The 24,323-nt window shown below is 41.0% G+C and overlaps 1 protein-coding gene across 3 annotated transcripts in view; it reads right to left on the reverse strand.

The window, feature by feature from the left end:
* LOC135217072 (TRAF3-interacting protein 1-like) overlaps nucleotides 1–24,323 on the reverse strand; it is a 343,407-nt gene that overhangs the window by 18,311 nt on the left and 300,773 nt on the right. For all 3 annotated transcript variants that reach the window (XM_064252769.1, XM_064252754.1, XM_064252762.1), the window contains 3 exons: nucleotides 22,416–22,671; nucleotides 21,978–22,160; nucleotides 20,765–20,879 (listed from right to left, as the gene is read on the reverse strand). In XM_064252769.1, the coding sequence (XP_064108839.1) occupies nucleotides 20,765–20,879; nucleotides 21,978–22,160; nucleotides 22,416–22,671 (554 nt within the window). The remainder of the gene's footprint in view (nucleotides 1–20,764; nucleotides 20,880–21,977; nucleotides 22,161–22,415; nucleotides 22,672–24,323) is intronic.

Raw genomic sequence — 24,323 nt, forward strand, 5'->3', positions numbered from 1 at the left:
CCACGGGTAGTTGCCCTCCTAAGCCACATCTATTGTACACTCCCAGGTGTCCGCAGACGACCACTGGAAAGGCTTGTCCAAGGAGATATATCCGTTGTCCTCCAGCTCTTCAGACAACTACAGTGTAGTCAAGATATGAGCCAAACATTATCTGGACTCTTCCTTTCCCTTCGAAAGGCAATAGTCGGCATCCAGACCCACTGCCTGTCAAGCGGTATAAGCAGACTCCAAGCAGTCCAAGACCAACTTGTAGTGTTTCCTTGGACCCTTCTGTTCTTGGCCCTGTCCATCAGCGCCCATCTATGCCTCCCTGGGACAGTCCAGAGACCCTCTCACCTGAGCACCCGGCATCCATTCCTAAGTGCCCACATCTGGCTCCCAAGCACTAAGCACCCACTCCCAAGCTCCCAGCACCTGCTCCTAAGCGCCAGACACTCGCTCCTAAGCATCGGGCACTTGCTCCCAAGTGCCCGTTCTCAAGCCCATCGCCTTTTTCGTCCTCATCTACGTCTCAATCTCCTTCACCTTTGGACCCTGACGAACCAACTCCAGCTGCAATTAAACAACAGTTGGCCCAGATTATGGACTTACTTAAGAAACCTCCTTCTGCTTCTAGACCTGATCAGGACGAACACTTGTCTCCTACTTCCTTGGAAGAAGAGACTTACCCAGAACCTGCATCTCCTTTGGAATATGCTGCCCTGTTGTGGTATTTGATGGTGAACTTTTCTCTCCCCTTCCCCCTGTGCTCCTTCTTTGCCTGCATCAACATTCTTAATGAGGAACCAGCCACATGACAGGACACTCCTCCCCAAGATGATCCTTTCATCCTCCTTTAATTTGTCTTTTAAGGAGATGGGAGGCTGGCTTTACCGCAGTAAAGCGTCTTTCGTTTTTCCCCCTTCTCACCTCATTCGCATGAGGTACTTGTCACACATGACCGGGGAGGCTCCCTCTTTGGGAGTCGCTGTCTCCTCCGAAAGGAATTTCCCCAGTCTTATTGACTCGTCTTGTTGGTCTGCTTTCTCGTCAGCCCAAATCATGTTTACATCCACAGAATTGTATCATTTGGTGAAGGACATACAGGCAGTCTCCGGTTACTGGCGGACTCGGTTAATGGCAATCCAGTTTTATGGCGCTTGTGTAGTGCCATAAAATCAGTGATTGCCATAACGTGCTGAGTTCCAGTTATTGGTGCCTAGAGTTATGGCGCCATATCTTTCCTAACAGAGGCGTCATTAACTGGTTATCGGCACTATTAACCGGATATCAGCACCATAAATTGCAGTTTCAGTTAATGGCGGTTTTTGTTTATAAGTACCCTGCCGAGAACGGAACCCTTACTTATAACCGGGGACTGCCTGTATTTGAAGCATTTGAAGTCCTTAGTTTCCTTGATTGGGTTGTGGGTGCATTGGCCAAGAAAATTGAGGACCATCAAGATCTTGCTTTGGATATTGCCTGACTGGCTTGGGGTTCTATACTGTGCAGATAAGGCTGATGAGGTCGTACTCTAGCTCTCTGCCCTCATTACTTTTGGGGCGGGTGTTAAAGAAACGAGAACTATGGCACTCCTTTGTTTCTGAAAGGGTTACCCAGACCCAAAAGTCTGCATTGCTGTTCTCACCCGTGGGTGAGAATCATCTCCTCTCTCAGGATGCTGTGAAAGAGAAAGTGTCGGACTAGCAGAAGACGATGACTCAAAACTTGCTGATACAGTCATCTAAGCATCCCAAGGACTCTTCTCGTTTTCAAGTTAGGACCACTTCTCCCTTCCAACAAGAGTCCTTTCAAGGAGGGAGATCTCAGACAACATTCAGGTCCCACTTAAATGTCCATTTTTCATCCAGAGCCTTCAAGAAGAGCTCTTCCAAACCAGCACATTGGAAGTGAGTCAGAAGTCCTTCATGTGCCTGTAGGAGCCAGACTATTAAGAGTTTTGGGAGAGGTGGCTCACAATAGGGGCAGAGCCATGGTAATCAATGCTTTAAAGGAGGGCTATGTCATTCCATTATTGCAGTCCCACCTTAGTCACCTCTCCCATGACATTGACAGCTTACTTGGTAGGCTCTGAGAGACATTCGGCCCTATTGGAGAAAGTCTTCTCCCTCATACACAAAAGAGCATTTTAGTCTAAGTGGTATACATGGTATTCGGAAGTTTTAAGCATTTTAGTTTAGGTAGTAAATAGTATTTGGAGGTTATAAGCATTTTAGTTTAAAAAGTACATGGTATTTGGAAGTTATAAGCATTCTAGGTAAAGTGGTATGTGGTATTCGGAAGTTATAAGCATTCTAGTTTAAGTGGGACATGGGATTCGAAGGTTATAAGCATTTTTAGAGAGGTTTTGCATTTTAACGTATTTTAAGTTTCTCCTGTGGGTTCTGGAACCTATCCCAGTGAAAAAGTTGGGCAGTACTGTATTTCTTTGCTTCTTGCTACACTTCAGTATTAATATATCCTCCAGGTAAAAATTCATATGGATTACATTCATTTAATGTAAATGTCCTGGAGTCATCTTATAATTTCTATTATTCTTCCTGGATTTAAATGGTTCCACAATGATGATGTAGGAACCAGAAGGGAGGGAGAGGCATTTCTAGTGTCTTTATCCTTGGATAGAGTTATCACTTGTGCCAATACAATGTCAGATGACCCAGGGGAACTGCATTAGTCACAAAGCTGGTCCATATGCGCAAATGAGCTGAATAGAAAAAAATAAAAATGAAAAATAAAAATAAACAAATAAAAAGATAAATATAAATAAATAAATAAAAACTATAAATAGATAAATAAAAATAATTAAATAAAAAATAAATAAAAAAAATATATATATACAAAAACCTGCATGAGAACCTTGAAAAGGTATCTAAGGTCTTTTATGATATTCAATTCTCCATCAATGATACCAGCAAGAATGGACCCTTAAATGTCCAATGCCTACCCTACCCCAAATGTCTAGTCTGTACACATGTACAGACTAAACAAATATAAAAAAAAACTCTTGAAGGGGACATCCCATCTGGCACTCCTGCTACTTGATACTGTAACCTCTGACCAAGTCAATTCTGCTTAGGTAGGCATGTTTCTTAACCCTCTTACGCGGAGCGGTAAATAAAAAATTGTCTCCCGTGTGCCGGAGGGGTTTCGGAGTGAGCGCGGAAGCGGGAAAAATATTTTTTTCAAAAAATCACAGCGCGCTTAGTTTTCAAGATTAAGAGTTTATTTTTGGCTCCTTTTTTTGTCATTGCCTGAATTTTAGTATGCAACCATCAGAAATGAAAAAAATATCATTATCATATATAAATAATGCGATATATGATAGCGCAAAAACGAAATTTCATATATAATTGTATTCAAATCACGCTGTGCTCAAAACGGTTAAAGGTAACAAGTTACTTTTTTTTTTCGTTGTAATGTACACTAAATTGCGATCATTTTGGTAAATAACACATTGCAAAACAATAAAAGCAACACAGTGCAAAACAATAAAAGCAACACAGAGAACATATTATCACAAAATAATGCATGAATTAGTAACGCGCGGACGTAAACAAATATATTTTTCAAAAATTCACCATAAATCTAAATATTGTCCTAGAGACTTCCAATTTCTTTCAAAATGAAGACAAATGAGTGAATATTACTATACTGTAAGAATATTAGCTTACAATTGCAGTTTTCTACCATATCTGACGAGTTAAAGTTGACCGAATGTCGAATTTTTTTATATATATATTTTTATATGCAATTATTTCGGAAATAAGAAAAGCTACAACCTTCAAATACTTTTCGTTTTATTCTACATGAAATTGCGCAAATTTTAATATATAAAACTCTATGAAGTGCCTAATATGAAACGGTGCAAATATTCCGAGAATGGGACGTACGTATTTCGGAGATTTGTGGCGGAGAATCCGCGAGCGGAGGGAAGGAAAGATTTTTTTTTTAAATTCACCATAAATCTAAATATTTTGCTAGAGACTTCGAATTTGTTTCAAGATGAAGATAAATGACTGAATATTACTAGACTGTAAGAGTTTTAGCTTACAATTGCGTTTTTCGACCATTTCGGTAGAGTCAAAGTTGACCGAACGTGGTTTTTTTCTATTTATCGTGATTTATATGCAAATATTTCAAAAATGAGAAAAGCTACAACCTTCAATTATTTTTTTCTTTGTATTCTACATGAAATTGTGCACATTTTCATATATAAAACTTTATGTAACGGCTAATTTAAAATGGTGCAAACATTACCACAATCGCACGTATGATTTTTTTGGAAGAGTTACCGCGCGGACGTAAAGAAAATGTTATTTTTTTCATAAATTCACCATAAATCGAAATATTGTGCTTCTAATTTGTTGCAAAATGAAGGCAAATGCTTGAATATTACTAGAATATAAGCGTTTAAGCTTACAATTGCGTTTTTCGACCATTTCGGTAGAGTCAAAGTTGACCGAAGGTTGAAATTTTGGCAATTATCGTTATTTATATGAAGATATCTCAAAACTGATAAAAGCTACAACCATGGGTTGTTTTTAGTTGTATTGTGCATGAAATTGCGCACATTTCCATATATAAAACTTTATATAACGGCTAATTTTAAAATGGTGCAAACATTACCACAATCGCATGTATGATTTTTTTGGAAGAGTTACCCCGCGGACGTAAGGAAAATGTTTTTTCATAAATTCACCATAAATCGAAATATTGTGCTAGAGACTTCCAATTAGTTGCTAAATTAAGGTAAATGATTGAATATTACTAGAATATAAGCTTTTTAGTTTACAATTACGTTTTTCGACCATTTCGGTAGTCAAAGTTGACCGAAGGTTGAAATTTTGGCAATTATCGTTATTTATATAAAAATATCTCAAAACTGATAAAAGCTACAATCACGAGTATTATATTGTTGTATTCTACATAAAAATGCGCACATTTTCATATATAATACTTCATGTAATGGCTAATTTACAATGGTACAAAAATTATGTCAAAGTGACGAAATAATTTCCGAGATGTGTCACAGATACTTCTTAGTGCGGTAAGAAAGAAATTCGCGCTTGCGCGCCTGCGTAACGATTGTAAACAAAACAACACCTTGATCCATGAACTCCCAGCATCCCCCAAGGCGCGTGATTCAAAAGTTTTAGGCTGGTAGGCCTATAACTATTTTTCCGCGAATTTTAAAAAAAACTTTTGAAAGTCGACGTAAAATATGTCCAGTCGGCACACGGGAGAAAAAAAATGTCGACGTAAAATACGTCCAGTCGGCGTAAGAGGGTTAAGGATCCTACAAAGTGGCTGGCTGAGGTTCTCAACCAGTATTTAGACTGGGGTCAGATCTTCAAGGAAGGGGCAGTGATGCTGACTGAGAGATAGGAGAGGGACATTTTCAAGCAAGTAACTATGGCAGATGCTGTCACTGGAAGGGGAGCAGTCACTAACAGATACCTTCATCACTGAAAACATGATGTCATACATTCCCCCTACACATGGGCCATTAAGATGGTTGAGGGTCACAGTAGGATCTGCATGAGCAGTCCAATCCATCAAGCAAAGAAAGCTTGGTGCAGGTAGGCCAGTCAATCAGCAAAGTAGGTATTGAGAGGGAAGACTAAGCAGATAGAGAAGTCAGCAGGCATGACACAAGCAGAGCAGGTGTGGAGTGGTCATGTCAGCAGCAGGTTGAGGAGTGAGCAGAGCAAGTGAGGGTAGAAATACAAAACGGTGGACAGGGCAGAAGAAAAGCAGGTACAGCGACCAAGTTGGCAACTGGAGCAAAATCCAATTGGCAAATTATCTAAGGACTGGTGCTCCTTCACTGCAAACAAAGTGGACATGTCTACTCCAGCACTTGATCCTCTTGACTTGTAAGTTCTCTTCCTTTCAAAGCACAACCCCTGTTCAGTGAACAGCCAAAGCATATCTCAGATAAGCATGGCTGGGAAACTTATCTGACCACAGCAGCTACTGCAAAAGAACTGCAGATCCCAAGAGCTAGCATGACAGCATGAGAGGCCATGCCTGAACAACCTTTACACATTTGCTGGAGCATTACGAAAAGACAGAATAAACACAAAAAACAGCAATAACAAATCCCACAAATAGCAAAGTGAAAGTACAGAGCTAGCAAATATAACACACACAATTAGCCATAACCAAAATAACTATAAGCAAGGAAGCGTGACTGTTACATATCACTAAATCAGCTGAAAATACAAGGTATCTGATAATAATTATTAGCAGTGAACAACCATACCTGATACACTAACAATATTCACTTACAAAACATAAAACAATAAAAATTACTAAACTTGTCAAAATGCCAAAAATATAGTTTGAAATAGTGATAGTAATCTTGACTTTTGCTAACAGCACTATAAAAAAAAACTAATCCTGAGGAATAGTACAAACATAAACCTACCTGCAAGAGTGAAACTGATAATAAACCATTAGCTTATCGAACATTAAAAAGCCAACAACAAAACTTGGGGAAAAACAGGTTTTGATATAATAAAAACCTCTTTTTGGTAGTTGCTGTCAAATCCTCAAGGAGTTTACCCTTTCATGGTCTAGCCAGAGCTCCATGGTGACCAGCCTAATGTCAAAGAATTCCCTTTTAGCTGGTCTTGTGGCCAGATATTATATCGTAATGATAAACATTATAACACATGATAGAGTATAAATGGACTCAGGAAAAGTGGGCACTTTCTCTTATCCCAAGAGAATGTTAAAACTCAGTTTATCTATGACTCTATGTCAAAACCTGCAAGAAGAAGAAGTGGCTATGCACATATACACCATCAGATGTTGTGCACCATCAGATGTTACATATGACAAACACGGACCATGAAAGACATTCCTTTATGTTGGTCAATGCAGGTGATCCCTTACCCCAATCGTATGTCTTTTTGTCAGGAAAGTGGGAGGGTTTTGAGGACTCAACAGTGACTACCAAAATTAGGTTTTTCTATGTCAATACCTATTTTTCAATGGTGTAGTCGGTCTCATCCTCAAGGAGCTTTACAGTGAAATTGACCGGTAATAAAAAGCTCTCAAATTTTATTCCCAACAACCCAAAAAACATTTTTGGTCCAAGGACAAGCTACAAGTTTCAAGGCCCCATTCTTTCTTCCAGATACCTTTAGGTTTGGTAGCAAAGAACAAGAAACTAAGTGTGAACTGTGGTGACTTCCCTAAGCATGCTGGGTCAAGACTATCTATGCCATTTGATATGCATGTAGTCGAATTTGTTCGAGCTCGTGACAACAGTGTTGCTAGAGTGTAGGAAAAAACCGACCTTTTGGGATGTCTGCTGTGACCTCTAAGTAAACCTTAAGTGCTTGACCTGGGCATAATGTTTTGTCTGCTAAATCTAGTTTACTTAGAAAAGGAGGTTTCCTTCTTAATTGATGGTCAGCCGTTTGCATGATGTCTTGTCCCCCCTCTTAGAGTGCCCAGTTTGCTAATACGAGTTCCTGATGCTAATGCAATCAAGATCATCTATTGTAGCTTGTGAGCTGTGGTTGTATCGGGTCCACTGAACTGAGGGGCTAATCGAAGTCTAAGCACCTCGTTCAGGGACTAAGTACTAATTGAAATCTTTCGAGAGCAGGTTTTTATAGTGCAAAGGACCACAGAAGGGAAGTGACAACTTCTCTACTAGAGTCAATCCCGAATTCATAAGTAAGTCAATGGTTCCATTAATGGTGCCTTGTATAACACGATTGTTGTAACTGCAATGCTTTTGACTTCAAAAGGGATAAGAAAAGTTAAAATTGTTTCCCTAGAATTTCTGACTGGGCTCTCAGTAAGGATGTAATCTAAATATAACTTCCATGTATACTGGTACGTATTACCAGATATATGAAGTTTGTAGTTTTTACACTCAGTACCTAGCAATGTCAGGTGAGTAATTTTCACGGTGGATATTATTTAAAAATGATATTGTTATGATACAATAAAGTTTCATACATACTTACCTGGCAGATATATACGATTGAAGACCCACCCAGCCTCCCCGCAGGAGACAGGTGGAAGAGAGAATCTGGTTAGAAAACGGGAATGGTTCCTAGTCCTGCCACCCAGAGCAGGGCGGTAGATCACCTGACCTACCTGTAGCGAGTGCCGCGAAATTTGAATTTCTGTCGGGGACGACGTAGTCGATAGCTATGTATATATCTGCCAGGTAAGTATGTATGAAACTTTATTGTATCATAACAATATCATTTTCATACATTCAACTTACCTGTCAGATATATACATAGCTGATTGACACCCTTTGGTGGAGGGCAAGAGACAGCTAACTTACTGACTAGACAGGTAAACAACATATGTTGTAGGTATAAATAAACCTTGGTTCCTACCTTATTAGATGGAAGACTTCGTGGCTACTGCCCAGGAGTCTGCTTCATCTCAAGAGCCTTAGCGAGATAGTGATCTGTGGCCAAGAGTTCTTGCTGGTCTGTCGATGGGGTCTTATCCACTTACTCGGCAGAGCCTAACTGGCGTTTGTCAAGGGGTGCTAATCCGCTTATATGACAACACGCCTTCTTTAAGGAGCACACAACCGATCCCGATCACCCGATCCTAACCCGTGTTAGTTCTAAGATTGTTAAGAGTCATCCCCAAACTCTTAGCAAACAACCACAAACTCGAAAATCATACATACAAAATCAAACAAAAATTTTGTACCCCTCTAATAGTCAGCTGTCACTCGATTTCCTAATGAAGCGAAGTGAAGGCCGCCAGTGCGACATCTGACACTCCCATGCACAGGAAACACGAGAACACATCCGACAAGAGGGTTACGTACACATATTTAAGGATCGGTGCTCTCTCCTTTACCCAGAATCGTCTGTGCTGACACAAACGGACCTAGAGAAAAACATTTCTCATACGTTACTCGCACATCTTTTAAATAATGAGATGCAAATACTGAGTTGCATCTCCAATAGGTTGCGTCCAAAATATTTTTAAGTGACATATTTCTCTGGAACGCAATTGATGTCGCGATTGCCCTTACCTCATGAGCTCTTACTCTTAATAGATTAAAAGAGTCATCTGGGCAGTTCTTATGAGCCTCGGTAATTACACTTCTAACAAAGAAGGCCAAAGCATTTTTAGACATAGGTCTTTTTATAGGTCTTGGGGTCTTTCACCGAGCACCATAGACCATGTTGTGAGCCTCCCAACCGCTTCTTTCTGTCCAGATAGAATTTCAGTGCTCTAACTGGACAAAGTGATCTTTCTATTTCTCTGCCTACTAGGCTAGTAAGTCCTTTTACCTCGAAACTCCTAGGCCAGGGATTCGAAGGGCTCTCGTTTTTGGCAAGAAAAAGAGTCTGGAATGAACAAATCGCAGAATCTTCTTTGAAACCCACTCGTGACTCAAGGGCGTGCAACTCGCTGACCCTTTTAGCCGTAGCCAGAGATAGAAGAAATATACACTTTCTAGTGATATCCCGGAATGAAGCCGTATGAGGTGGTTCGAACTTTTCCGAGGACAGAAATTTCAGAACCACATCTAAGTTCCAGCTCGGAAACCTAGGCTCTACTGACTTGGACGTTTCAAAGGAGCGGATGAGATCGTGCAAATCTTCATTATTCGTCAAGTCTAAGCCCCTGTTTCTAAAGACACGAAAGCATACTTCTGTATCCTTTAATTGTTGGTACAGAAAGATGTGACTTTTCCCTCAGGAAAAGAAGGAAATCCGCAATTTCGGTTACAGAGGTATTGGAAGAGGACAGCTTCTTCGACCTGCACCAGTTTCTGAAAACTTCCCACTTCGATTGGTACACTCGCCTAGTAGATGATCTGCGGGCTCTAGCAATTGCGCTTGCCGCCTTGCGAGAAAACCCTCTCGCTCTGACAAGTCTTTCGATAGTCGAAAGGCAGTCAGAGCAAGAGCGGGTAGATTTTGATGGTACCTCTCGAAGTGGGGTTGTTTGAGCAGATCTATCCTGTTTGGAAGAGATCTGGGGAAGTCCACTGTCCACTCCATCACCTCCGTGAACCAAATTCGGGATGGCCAATATGGGGCTATCAGAGTCATTCTGGTTCCCTTCGAGGCCACAAACTTTCTGACTACTTCCCCCAGAATCTTGAATGGGGGAAAAGCGTACACATCTAGCCCTGACCAGTCCAGGAGAAAGGCCTCTATTGCATAAGCCCTGGGATCCTCTACCAGGGCGCAAAATGTATCTATCCTTTTGGAGAGAAACGTGGCGAATAGATCTATCTGCGGTTTCCCCCAAAGATACCAAAGGGTCTGACAGACTTCTGAGTGGAGGGTCCATTCTGTAGGAAGGACCTGGAACCTCCTGCTCAGTCTGTCCGCTCTCACGTTCCTCTCCCCTTGAACAAATCTCGTTAGAAGAACCACGTTCCTTTGATTTGCCCAAATCAGCAGATCTCTTGCCAGTTCGTATAGGGCGAGAGAGTGAGTTCCTCCTTGTTTCTTGACATAAGCCAGAGCGGTCGTATTGTCGGAGTTTATCTGTATTACTTTGTCTTTGACTATCTGCTCGAAGCTCCTTAGCGCGAGGTGAATCGCAAAGAGCTCCTTGCAATTTATGTGCCATGACACCTGCTCTTCCGACCAGGTGCCTGACACTTCTTCGGACCCTAGAGTTGCACCCCAACCTGTCTCCGACGCGTCTGAGAACAATGTCAGGTTTGGGTTCCGAACTTCTAAGGATACTCCTTTGTTTTCTTCTAAGGGGGTCAACCACCACTTTAATTGTTGCTTTACTTCTAATGAGATTGGAAACGTGTCCGAGAGCTGTCCTGTCTTCCAACTCCAACTGCTTCTCAGGAAGAACTGAAGCGGACGGAGATGTAGTCTTCCTAGAGGAAAGAACTGTTCGAGCGAGGAAAGGGTCCCCAGAAGGCTCAACCATTCCCTCGCTGAAGTACGCTCTTTCTCTAAGAAGTTCAATACTGTGGCACAGCCTTTCCTTACTCTCTCTTGAGAAGGAAATACTCGAAAACCCCGAGAATCCATCTGAATCCCCAGATAGACTACGTTCTGGCTGGGGACCATCTGAGATTTCTCGAGGTTCACGATTAATCCTAATGTCTTTGTCAATTCCAGGATTGTTGACAGGTCCTCCAGACACTGCTTTTGAGACCTGGCCCTGATGAGCCAGTCGTCCAGGTATAGGGAGACGTTTATCCCTTTCATGTGAAGGTGTTTTGACACATTTTTCATCAAGTCTGTGAAGACTTGGGGAGCCGTAGACAGGCCGAAACACAGGGCCCTGAACTGATAGATCCTTCCCTCGAACATGAAACGAAGGTACTTCCTCGACGAATGGTGAATCGGGACGTGGAAATATGCGTCTTGAAGATCTAGGGACGCCATCCAATCTCCTTGACGGAGAGCTGCAAGTACTGAGGCAGACGTTTCCATGCTGAACTTCTGTTGTTGTACGAATTTGTTCAGCGAACTTACATCCAATACCGGTCTACATCCCCCCGAGGCTTTCGCTACGAGAAACAAGCGATTGTAAAACCCCGGGGAGCTTTGATCCAGTACCAGCTCTATTGCTCTTTTGTCCCACATCTGTTCCACCATTTGACGAAGAGTATCCATCAGAACAGGGTCCCTGTATCTGGCTGACAGTTCCCTCGGTGACGTTGTCAAGGGGGGCCTGTCCTTGAATGGGATATAATAACCCTTCTTGATTACTGACATCGACCAAGGATCGGATCCTATGTCTTCCCATGCTCCCGCAAAGAATTGTAACCTGGCTCCTACAGGTGTCTGGAGGAAAGATTTCTCATTTTCCCTTCTTAAAGGGACGGAAGGCAGATCTTCCCCTTTTTTCCGTTGATTTTCTTCTGACGATGGATCTAGCCTGAGGGCCTCCTCGAAAGGGCTGCTGTTGTTGAGCTGGCTTAGAGGCTTTCTTTTCCTCACTAGCCACAGGTCTATTCTTCCTTGAGGATTGCCTTAAAAGATCTTGAGTGGCTTTCTCAGTTAGCGAATGGGCAATGTCTCTCACCAACTGCGAAGGAAATAAATGTTCAGAGAGAGGCGCATACAGCAAAGCGGATCTCTGTGAAGGCGAGACGGCCTTAGTGAGAAAGGCACTATGAACCGCTCTCTTCTTTAGTATTCCCGCACCGAAGAGGGAGCACACTTCCGCCGATCCATCTTGAACCGCCTTATCGATGCATGTAAGGATGCTATGCAAGGTTTCAGGGCTTAGTTGTTCTTTTTCATGGGACTTCTTAGCAATGACCCCAAGGGACCAATCTAGGAAGTTAAATACTTCTAAGGTATGAAAAAGTCCCTTGAGGAGATGGTCCATTTCCGAAAGACCCCATGTTGCTTTCGCTGAATTTAAGGCATGTCTCCTCGACGAGTCTACGAGACTGGAGAAGTCCGATTCAGCTGAAACGGGCAGAGACAATCCCATATTTTCTCCCGTTTTGTACCATATGCCTCTCCTGCCCCTTAGTTTAGCGGGAGGCATGCAAAAGATCGTCCTTCCTAACTCCTTCTTAGTCTTGATCCAGGAGTCAAGAGATTGTAAGGCCCTTTTCATGGATATGGCCGGCTTCATTTTCAGGAAAGACGAAGACTTGTGTGCCTTCGTACTTGAAAATAGAGAGCGAGGAGAAGGAGGAGCGGCTGGAGTCAATGCATCTCCATATTCTTCTAAGAGAAGAGCAGAAAGAACTTTGTAATTCGAAAGCCCTTCTCTGTTAGTAACTTCGTCCTCCGAGACGTCATCTAAATTAATAGGATCGGAAGGAGAAGGCTCCCTTCCCTCCTCTGTCTCCTCTCTTGATTTCTTCCTTTCCGAAGAAGAAGCACTTCTATAAGGAGATGGGCTAGGAGTAACTCTCTCCTTACGTTTATCATTAGGCGAGTCACGTATCACTGCTTTACGCCTGTTAGACTCCTGTCGGATGTCAAGCTCTTTATGAGGAGAATGCGCCTGGCGTTTAGCAGGAGTATCTCGCTGAGAATACTCCTGAGGCCTGGTAGGAGTATCCTGTTTGGAATACTCCTGGCGCCTGACAGTCGTTACACTCTTCGAATACTTCTGCCGTCTGGAAGGCGCATCTCGCTCCAAATACTCCTGGCGCCTGTTAGGAGTATTAAGCTCAGAATACTCCTGGCGCTTGGTAGGCGCATCGCGCTTCGAATACTCCTGGCGCCTGGTAGGAGTAAAAAGTCTAGAATACTCCTGGCGCCTGGGAGGAGTATCGAGGTCAGAGTACTCAAGGCGCCTGGCAGGAGTATCTCTTCCCGAATACTCCTGACCTATGGAAGGCGCATCTAGTTCCGAATACTCCTGTGGCTTGGTAGGAGTATCGCTCATGGAATGCGCCTTTCGAATGGCAAGTATATTGCGCTTAGCGGGCGCTATACTCCTATCAGGAGTTCTCTCTTCTCCAGTTGGCTCTTGTTGCTTGGATGAAGATCTGGGCCTAGAACGATCTACAGTAAAGTCAGGCTCTTTGCGCCTACTTGGCGCCTGGCTCCTAGTTGGCGCCTGACGCTTGGCAGGAGTTACTTCCTTTCCCACGTCTCGCCTGCCTAACGCACCGCTCCCCCCAGAGATGGCCGCTTGTGCGACAACTCCCCTGGAGGGTTCGTCGCGCCCGACAGGAGATCGGTATTTGGATCTCTTAATCGGAAGCCTGTCATCCTTTTTACGAGTAGGCTCTTTAGAAAGTACTCCTACCAAAGATGCTATTTGCTCCTGTACATTCATCAAAATTTTCCTGGTCGAAGGCTCATTCGAATCAGGAGAAGGAGATCTGGAAGGCGCTCGAGAGTCTTTTCCCTTCCAAGGATCTAAGTCCTTTCTAGCTTTCTTGATTACCGAAGGCGCCTCCTCTTCAGAGAAGCGCTCGGGGCTAGAATTGAGCTCAGGTTCTTTCCAATTCCTTTTTAGCGGACGTGAAAGCTTCGATTCCTTCCATCCTCTTCTCGGAGAAGGCGAACTAGATGATGAAAAGCACTCACGAAGGACGCTTTTCCTATAGCTGTCCCTGGCAGTCTGAGATGTATAAGATTCTGCCGAAGGGACGCCTGATCGTTGGGGATTCTCCACGACCCCTGTAAGGCTTTCGACTTTCCTTCTCCTCTGGGCCAGGGAGCTTGGAAGAGGTCTAGGCCTGGGAGCGTCGCAGAGACGACCAGACGCCCCCTCCACTACACTGGGGACACTAACATCACTCGAGAAACCACATTCACTTCTCTTACCTTCCAATGCTTCCATTTTCTCTTGCATTTTTTGAAGGGAAGCTCTGAGTTCTGCTATTTCTGAGGCGGAATCAGAGGGATTAACTTGTGAACGGGCTGAAATAGAATGGGCATAATTAAGAGAAGAAGAAGAAGCTACAGAACTACTAGACATTTTCCGGCTTTTGTAAGCCGCCTTCCTCTCTCTATCTTTCTCTAACTTCTTCAAGTAAGAAGTCAGATTCTTCCATTCTTGCGCACTCAATCTCTCACACTCGTTACACGTATTCTCAATTGAGCATTCAACCCTTCTACAACCACTGCATGTAGTGTGAGGATCTACCGAAGCTTTCGGAATCCTCACCTTACAGCCCTCATTCACACACACTCTGAAGCTAACACTAGAATCAGACATATTTACGAAAATCCAAAGCGAAGTCCAAAAAACAGTCCACGATAGCGAATGCCAAACAACGGTCCAAGTACGTCACCAAAAATCAGTCGAAAGATGATCAAAAGCGTTGTGAAAAAAGAATTCCAGTCAGGAGGAAGTAACAACAATGTTGATACTACCGGCGACAGAGAGAATCTGATTAGAAAACGGGAATGGTTCCTAGTCCTGCCACCCAGAGCAGGGCGGTAGATCACCTGACCTACCTGTAGCGAGTGCCGCGAAATTTGAATTTCTGTCGGGGACGACGGAGTCGATAGCTATGTATATATCTGACAGGTAAGTTGAATGTATGAAAATTCCACCCGTAATGGTCTCGTCTCAGAAAGGAGGATCTGTAAACGACTTTCCCTCCTACTCACTATGATAAAACAGCAGACAGTATTGGGATTTTTCTCTTCGCCTGTTGTTTAAATGATAGGAACCAATGCCTATTTGGCTAATTTGGGGCTACTAAGTAAGCTGTTCCTTTGAGGTTAGTAGTCTCCTCAACATCTTTAAAATCTGGAACAATGGAGGAAAAAAGTACAACATCCTCTATTTGTTCCTGTCTTGTAAGAAGGCTTCTCTTGCTGTTGCTTGACTGGCAGTTTATGATTCTCATATGTGGCGAACAGGTCCACTTCCAGTTGTGGAAGCATGTTGGTTATTTTCTGAAGCGTGGTTGTCTAACATCCATTCTGCTGAGGCTGTTGTTTATTTTATAGGGAGTATATTATTACACTGAGAGATCCCATAGGAGAATTGCAAACAAGTGTCACTTCCTTGCTTGTGCCATTGAAGGATGGCTAGATTTACTACACTGAGAGGAGGTGAGAATCATCCGGACCTCTTGATGTAGGAGCCATGTTGTCTAAAGCCAACCAAATATCTCTTCAGGAGATCTGATAGTATTTTCTTTTTTTTAAAGAGCCATCAGCTCCAGGAAATTCATATGACAATTCCTGAGTAGCTGACCACCTCCCTGCCACTTGACAATCCTCCCAATTTCCTCCCAACCTGTCAGTGATGCATCTATGTGTATTGTCACTGGTACAGACTGATAAGTCAGGGTGACCTGTATCGCCAGAGATTCCTTCCGGGAGCAAGGGCCTAAGCATTTCCCAAACTTTATAATCTTTTGATGAGATTTGTCTCGCATTTTGTTTGTTGCACGCGATAGCTAGAATTTGTTTACACATTAATTTGTTGTAATTTGAGTAAGATTTCTTATTGATGCAAATTGCAACAAACACCTCAAAAGTTCTAATTGCCATTTGGAAACTCTGAGCTTTACAAAGCACATTTTGAGGACTTGCCTTATTTTGTTCTGAGTATGATGGAGAAAGACAATGGACCGTGATAAGTATTCCCACACAGTCCCAGTTACTGAAAGTGTCTGCTGGGTGTGAGGTGGGATTTTGCCAATTTCTTAAAACCTTTTGACTGTAGTCAACTGACTACTGCTTTTCAAGCACACTTTTCTTCTGGGCACCCAGATCAACCAGTTGCCTAGATAGGTTATTAATTGTATTCATGATTTCTAGAAGAACTAACATTACTAATTTTGTTGAATTTCTTGGGGCAATGTTTAGCCCACAAGACATGACTTTGAACCTGTACATATCTTTCCCTATCCAGAGCCCTATGAAGGGAATGGCGACAGGGACATGTCAGTATACATCTTTGAGATCTATAGTTGTCCAAGTCCCTTTTAGAACGACTGAACATACTAATGCAACAGTAATTATCCGGATATTTTGGCAAACAATGTGCTTGTTCAATGTTGATAGGTCTAGGATCACTCTTCATTTGGAGGAATCCCTTTTGGGGGCACTTGAGATGTGCTGGGTGGCAAATATACACGTTTCTCTATGACTCCCGTTAACAGAGCCTTTCTGCCTGTAACCTTCCAGAGAGGGGTCTAATTTTTGGAAGAACCCCATTACAGGAGGGGGAGGGGTGAGACCATTTCCACCCAAGCCCATTTAAAATTAAAGCTGTGTCCCCAAGGTATCTTCCTCTTCATCAGCTTCTGCCCTTTATAGGGATTCCAATTTTTACTTCTTTTTCCGATAAGAGGGTCTTTGGACCTTGTGAAGATTTGCTGCTACAGCTGTCCTTTTGTGAGTCATTGTCCCTTCTGAACACCTACCTGTCTTTGAGGTAAAAACTTTTGGGGTGACTGAAGGCTTACCTTTTTAAGCAAGCCTGTTTAGGTTGGGTACGGGAAGTTTTGGGTTCTTGTTTCCTAAATTCCCCTTTTGCCTCTTTTTTTCCAAAAGAGAGTACGCTGTATAATTCTGTTGGCAGGCTTGCTCGTAAGATGTTAACCACAACAGACTCCTCAACAAGACCTTACAGAAGGGGTTATTATGCAATAATGAAGTTACATTGGGAAGTGACCAGTTGGAGCCCTCCAGTGTTTCTATTCGTACTTTTATGCTCCAGTCAAAAAAGTCATAGAATGCTTGCCATAGGTATCTCATATACGATTTTTGGCCACAACAGAAACAATTGTTCAGGAAAATTTTGGAAGTCTTTTGATGGCAACTTCCAGCAACGTGATGAGAAGTTATAATACTAAAGACATGGACCCTAGTGTGAAATTATGCTGAGGCTGCCGCCTCTGAGATGTTTCTCATAGGGGTCCTAATTTCCTTCGCGGCTAAAAATAAAGGGGGCTTTTCCCTTTCAAAAGGTAGTTGTAGCTTTATCCATTCCTTGGTGGAGTTCTCCAAAACTGGGATGACCGTGGCAAATGGTTTTAATTTTGCCATTGTCTCAGGTTTTTTAATCACTACAAAATTCTGAAAAATCTGTCTTTACAATATCAATCATTTTGAAAATGAAGGGACAGAAGAATAGGACTCCTTGGTGAGCAACTTGGATCCTCGTAAAGGGTGTCTTCTAAAGCTTTTAATGTTATAGACACAGGTAAGAAGACATTTCTGTTAGTGGTCTTTCACATGTACAGCTTTGATCATAGTTTTCTCTCATTAATTACACATTTACTCTAGGGAGAGAAAATGCACACTGATGCCTCTATCCAAGGAATATTAGTATCATCTAGGATGAGTATTGGAGCCCCTATCATGTTTTGACTTGAAGTTTTGTATTTAGAACTGACTATTTAGTGGTTTCCAGTCAGAATTCTAACACTAGACCTTATTTGGGCAGCATTTGCATCCCCGTTCATTCTGGATTGCAGGATGCAGTACTTTTACACTCTGGAGTGTACATAACTAACTCAAATTCCTTTTTGGAATCATGCATCATGTCCCTCATACATTGCCGTTCTGTGGCAAGGACATTTTCTGATGTTATTCCTACTTTCCTTTTTGTAACGGTAATTGCTTCATAGCAAAGAAAGATAAAGGAAAGGAAAACGCATCTTCAAGAAGTTCTGGAACACGGAGGTTTTCGTGTGTGTTGGAGGTGCCTGTTTTCATGATGGTTCTAGAATCGGCAGGAGTTTTGTGGAACTTGACAGGCGCCGACGTGACGTGAGAAACGCCACGATTTCTGATGCAATACCTTGTCTAGATTCTTCTAAGAAGTTCCAGTAATCTTGGGAGTCTGTGATGCTCACCGTAGGCCCCGCCCCCAGAATGCCGTATAAATACGACGGACAAAGTAGGAGAAGGCAAATCATCAGTTAGTCACAGAGAGTAAGAGATCATCAGTTAGAGCCACAGATCAGATTATCAGTGAGAGATCAGCAGCAGAGATCATCAGAGTGAGATAAGAGAAGAAGGACGAGGGATCAGAGAAAACAAGGCGCTCGAGAGAATTGGTCGAATTCTAGTCAAGTCGTCTTCAGGAGTGGACGACCGAGTTATTTCGACGTTGAGCGAGACTTCAGAGAAGAAACGTTCTGCTAGAGGTTTTGGGGGAGTTCCTGCCCTTCAAGTTTCAAGAATAGACATTATTTTCTACAATATGGAGTCAAGAAGACGTCTGCAATCGCAGTTATCCTTTTGTGAAGCCATCGCTTCAAGTCGCAAAACTGGCCAGCAAGTATTTGAATTACCTCACTGTTCCCCCAGTTCACGCATGGTAAGATTTTGCCTTTTTATGTAAATAGGAGATACCATTCTGCATTTATCTTTGTTAGTAAGCTTGTAAATAAACCTTTGTTGTGTTAGTGTTTCTTTCTATATTCGTATCCCCAGTTTCAACTGTTGGTGTTGAATTTTTTTTTTTTATTTCATATCGAACCTGAAGGGGACCTCTCTCTCGGTTCGTAACAATTTTGGAATTGATCAAATGCCGCAAACTGTGTATCCCTTTGGGGAGGCTTGCACAATTTGACTTGAGCTTCAACAACTGAACTGTAACTGCCTGTCAAAAACAGGGCAGGGTAAGTTACAATACCCCTCCAAAAATATAGTCATTTCAGTCGAAGTTAGATGGATCATAGCATCCCTTTTGGGGGAGAGATCCTCTCCAGCATCAATAGCTGCAAAGGGGAATAGAATTCCTTCTAGAAGGGTTCTCCCATGGCTAGCTGAAATTTGTGCTCCTGAGCCATCGGGGTTAAGCAGGGTCATTTCAGTAGCAATGCCCACTTCATATTCCATAGTAAGATTGTCTCCCCCATGTGAAAACTCCTTTACTTCCTCTGCAGGATTAACCTGGAAGTAGTGGGGACTGTGTTACTGGGTTTTTACCCAAACATCAATTACGTGGAAGGTACTAGGGACTGATCTGAGAAAAAGGGTTAAATATATACTGCCAGAGTTTTGCTGAAAAGATATTATTTCCCCTTTCCTTACCCCTACTGAGCCCTAGGAATCACTGGGACAGCTTAAAATGAGCAGTTTCATCATTGAACTTGCTGCCAGTAGCCAGCGCTAAACTATCACTTAGTACAGCAACAATAGGATGTTCCCTAAATTGTTCTCTCTTAACCTAGTATAGGGTACTGCCTAAACCAGATTTTTCTAGATCAAATGTAAAGGCTATATAAAAACACAAAATTACTTATATGTAAACCATAGTTACGTTAACATTTTTGTCAAAGCCAGATTATTAAATGTGTAACCGGAACTTAAAATTACACACTTAGCTCTCAACCTATATATTTCAATTAACTCCAGTGATGAAATTAATAAGCGTAGAACAAATTTGCTTAACGATCACAAATTATAAGAGGAGCCAATGAGTGCTGGTGAAAAAAGCCGATTTACGGCTTTTTATGCACAATGAAATAATTGTTCTACAGTCTAAACTAAAAAATGTTTAACTGGAATTTAAAATTACGCACTTAGCTAAATAAATAAGTGAACAAACTTGATGAGCTCCGGTTTGTTTACCAACCAGAAAAGGAATGTCTTCATGGTCTGTGTTTGGTCTTATGTAAACATACGATGGCTTATACAACCATAGCCACGTCTTCTTCTTCTTGCAGGTTTTGACGCAGATAAACTGGGTTTTAGCATTCACTGAGGATAAGAGAAAGTGCTCTCTTATCCCGAGTCCACTTATACTGTATCACGTGTTATAATGTTTATCATTACGACACAATACCTGGGCACAAGACCAGCAAAAAGAGAATTCTTTGACATTTGTCTGGTCACCATGGAGCTCTGGTTAGACCATGGAAGGGTAACTCTCTGAGGATGCGACAGTGATTTCACCATCAAAAAGTCAAATTATGTAAAATAAGTTTTCAAAGCACTGAAACGTACTGGAATGTTGCTAATGATGCTTATGTGAAAGAGAAGAAAGCATCAGCAACAAATTCCCTATTAAGGAGCATAAAACTCACTTTTATCACTTTAGATATACTAAAGAAAAAAATTATAAGAATAAATTAATTAGTGACATAATAGTGAGAATAATGCTTGAAAATGGCAGTTCTGCCAATGACAGAGGATTTCATGACAGAGCCATTAACAATTATTACAGATAAAATATGAGATGGGTGGTCATAAATTGTGAGTCCAGAAGGTGCATGCATCATTAAACTATCATGTTTTTCTGCCTGTTAAATAAAAGACTGCATGTATAGGGGGCATTTGAGACATTTAATGTGGTTATACTATGAATAATAAGGTATGTGGCTTAAATTTATGAATGATATATTATGATGAAATAAACATAAATTTAAGCTTACCCAGTGGATTAACAGATCTTGTAATGGACTGAATGGAGCCGCTTAACTTCTGAACATCCTTCTCAATTATTTCCCTCTCTTTCCGGCGATTGGCATCACTCAACTCTGACTGTTCCTGTTTATAAAGATGAGAAATATTAAGGAAATTTCCCCTGAAAATTGAAACCATTTCCTAAAAATCAAATCCATATTGACCCTTTCAAGTTTTCTTAGATGCATATATATATATATATATATATATATATATATATATATATATATATATATATATATATATATATATATATAGATATAATATATATATATATATAATATAAATATCTGGATGAAAAGCTTTAAGACACCACATGCTTTTCATGAAGTTCATTTCTCCACCCATCCCACTAGTAAGAACAGGCTTTCACATCTCCATTTTCTACCCTGCCCCTAAGTGCTACCATCAAAATAGTAATTAGGGAGGCCAAAGTGTACACAAACCCAATTCCTAGGACCAAGAACAGTACAATAATACAATTATCCAAAACCTAATTATAATGATAAGCAAGCTGGAGAGAATGCCAAGACTCCTGCAAAAGAAACAGCTCATACCTGAAATTTGTACTTGTGCCCTTGAGGCATCAACATGACTGACATATTGATACCCTTCAGGTCCAATCATTGTCAGGTAGTTGACAAGACCAGTACACTTCTCACTGTTGGTTCTGAATATGAACAATTTCAGAATTGGTGTGCAATCTTAAATCATCAAAACAGTGAAAATATGGAGTTCAAGTAGCTGGATAGCAAGATATAGATAATAAGAAAGTAAATGGAATTTAGTAGAAGGATCTATAGATGAAGCTCCTAAAAAAAATTGTTTTATTAAAAAAAAAAATAGCGGCTGCACTACAAAGTCAAAATTGGAGAGGCTGGACAGCAAAATGGAAGCTTCTGAGAAAGTCTGAGAGAAGTTTAAGCTCCAATGAATAAGAGAAAATGAGAAAAGAGAGAAATTTAGATCTGAACAACTTCAACATACAATACAGTATGAATATTCCATGGTGAAGCCATGTGACTTCAGCATTGTAATTTCTCACTGAGAGGGTCTTAATCAGTTTAAGTTAATAGTGCTCTTCCAATGACAAAGTGTATGTCTGTCAACCTTCTATACCTTCTAAGATTTGATCATGCTAAACTGATGTGCTACCTATCAAGAATTAAAATGGAAACTTACAATTTGAACTCGCCTATGACCTGGAGTTTCAGGAGAAAAAGCACTACGACGACCATCTTCAAGCTCTTTTTTGGTTTCCAATATTTGAGCTACAAGAAGACCAGCACCTTCTCCATCCTCTCTCACGGATGCTGCGGCTGCTCCTGCTGCAGTGGCATTTTCCTCTAAAGCAACAACACCACTCTAGAAAAGATATACAAGAAAATGGGAATTACCCAGTTGTTACCTTCAGTATCTTTACACAATCTGGGATAACAAACAACCTATGATTATCTAATATAGTTTCTTATGTACAATGAATCTTAATGTTAAAAGTATGAGTACAAATTTTATTGATTCATGTCATCACTGATGAGTAGTACTTTATCTCTAGTTAAGATAATCTTGCTTCTTTCATCACAATAATGATATATGTATGTACCAGTAAACATGACATACCAAGTCATCTTCCATAACTGGCTTAGTCTCTTCAACCATGAAGTTATCATCATCATCATCACCATCTGCTTTGTCTGAAGACAGTATAACATTTGCAACAGGTTTGCCTGTAGAAGGCCTAGGCAACTCTTCTTTTGGAATTTCACGTCTCTCCCTGACTTTTGGAGGTGCTGGTCGAGCACTGGGAGGTCTTGCTGAACGCCTGCCAGTCCTAGGACGACTACTTTTCTCTCTTGTAGGATAGTTTGGCTGTTCCCTAAGAATATTTTATATTAGCAAAGTGCAGTTTAATATTCTACATCACAAACAGCAACCCTCTCAAGACAACCTTAAGATGTTTCTCGGCTGCCTATGCAACCCAAGCATATGTCTTCTTGAGAACATTCTTTGTTTAAGTAATTAGATGATAGAGATATGATAAATATTGAGCATGACCTGGCATCTCCAAAATTCATGAAAAAACAGAAAATACAAGAGCTCTAGAAATACACAAATATGATAACTGTTTACATGACTAGTAATGTGGGAAGTTGAGTTTCAATCCACTCCCCACTTATGGACATGCTTTGATTTCAAAGACCAGGTTATTAGAGTAGACAAAAATTGGCATTAATCTGAATATGCAATTTAATCAAAAGAATTTTTGAGGTTTTACATTAGATTATCATACAAATTTCCTATAACATTTTATACATTCCACAATACTGTATACATAGTAAAAATCCCTTGATCATATATATTAGGTAGTAATCCATACCATGCAAGCCTAAGCTAACCTGCTATAGCTATATCATATGTTTATCATTTTATTACAAGATCCCTGTACCTTTCTTGTATTCACAGGTCTTTTACTGGAACCCTTATTTTGTATTCACAAAAATGCTTCTTTTATAAGCCTCAATATATGATATATTCTTAAAACTTCTCATTCAGGTGTAACTACTATGAGATTCACAGCCAGTGTCCCGGTGTTTATCTGGAATACAATTTTATCAACGTACCTGACAAAGATCACACTTTGTCACAGAGTATCTTACATCCTTACCTAATTTTTTACTGTATTCTTTATTACGAAAGTTGCATAATTCTGGTAATTATAAGAATAACAACGACTTCTTGGAGACATTGCCAGCAAACTCAGAGGAATGTCTTTTGAAGATATAATGACGTAACTAATGACGTCATTAACTTGTCTCCTTCTCGATGGATAATTGGCTATTTGTGAAAGTCTCCACCTCTGGCAGCAATGAAATACAACCAGTACTCCTTGTTTACACTTTGTAGTAGTCGTAGTAGCTGTAGTACGGTATAGGATTTATGCCATGAGGCTGAGTGCTAGAATCCTTGAAGAAAAGGGTTTCCACAAGTAATTCATTAAATTACTTTCTATCCCTATTTCTTCATTGAAAAATTATGTAATTAAAAATCAAATAACAAAGTGAAGAAAACTTTGGCATTCGTCGTAACTCCTTTGATATTTTTCCTAATATGACAGGGACGATCATTGTAATAAATAGACACTTGCATAGGATTAGATTGGATTATAGAATTTAGACTTCACGCCAAGCACTGGGACCTATAGAGGTCATTCAGTGATGTACAGTAGTACCTCGAGATACAAAATCAATCCGTTCCGAGGCGCCCTTCGTATCATGAGTTTTTCGTATCTTGGACCACATTTTACATGTAAAATCGCTAATCCGTTCCAAGCCCTCCAAAAACACCCCAGTAAATTTCATAATAAAGCTAAATTGACCTATAAACAATGAAATACTACAACAATTTGGACCATTCAATACCTAAATTAATAACAAAATGCAAAATAACCTGTAAATAAAGTGTATTAGTGTACATGGTATACAAGAAATACTGTACGTAAAATGTGGAAGCTTACCTTTTGAGTGAGGC

Source organism: Macrobrachium nipponense, chromosome 19 (assembly GCF_015104395.2).
Source record: "Macrobrachium nipponense isolate FS-2020 chromosome 19, ASM1510439v2, whole genome shotgun sequence".
Lineage (NCBI taxonomy): Eukaryota > Metazoa > Arthropoda > Malacostraca > Decapoda > Palaemonidae > Macrobrachium > Macrobrachium nipponense.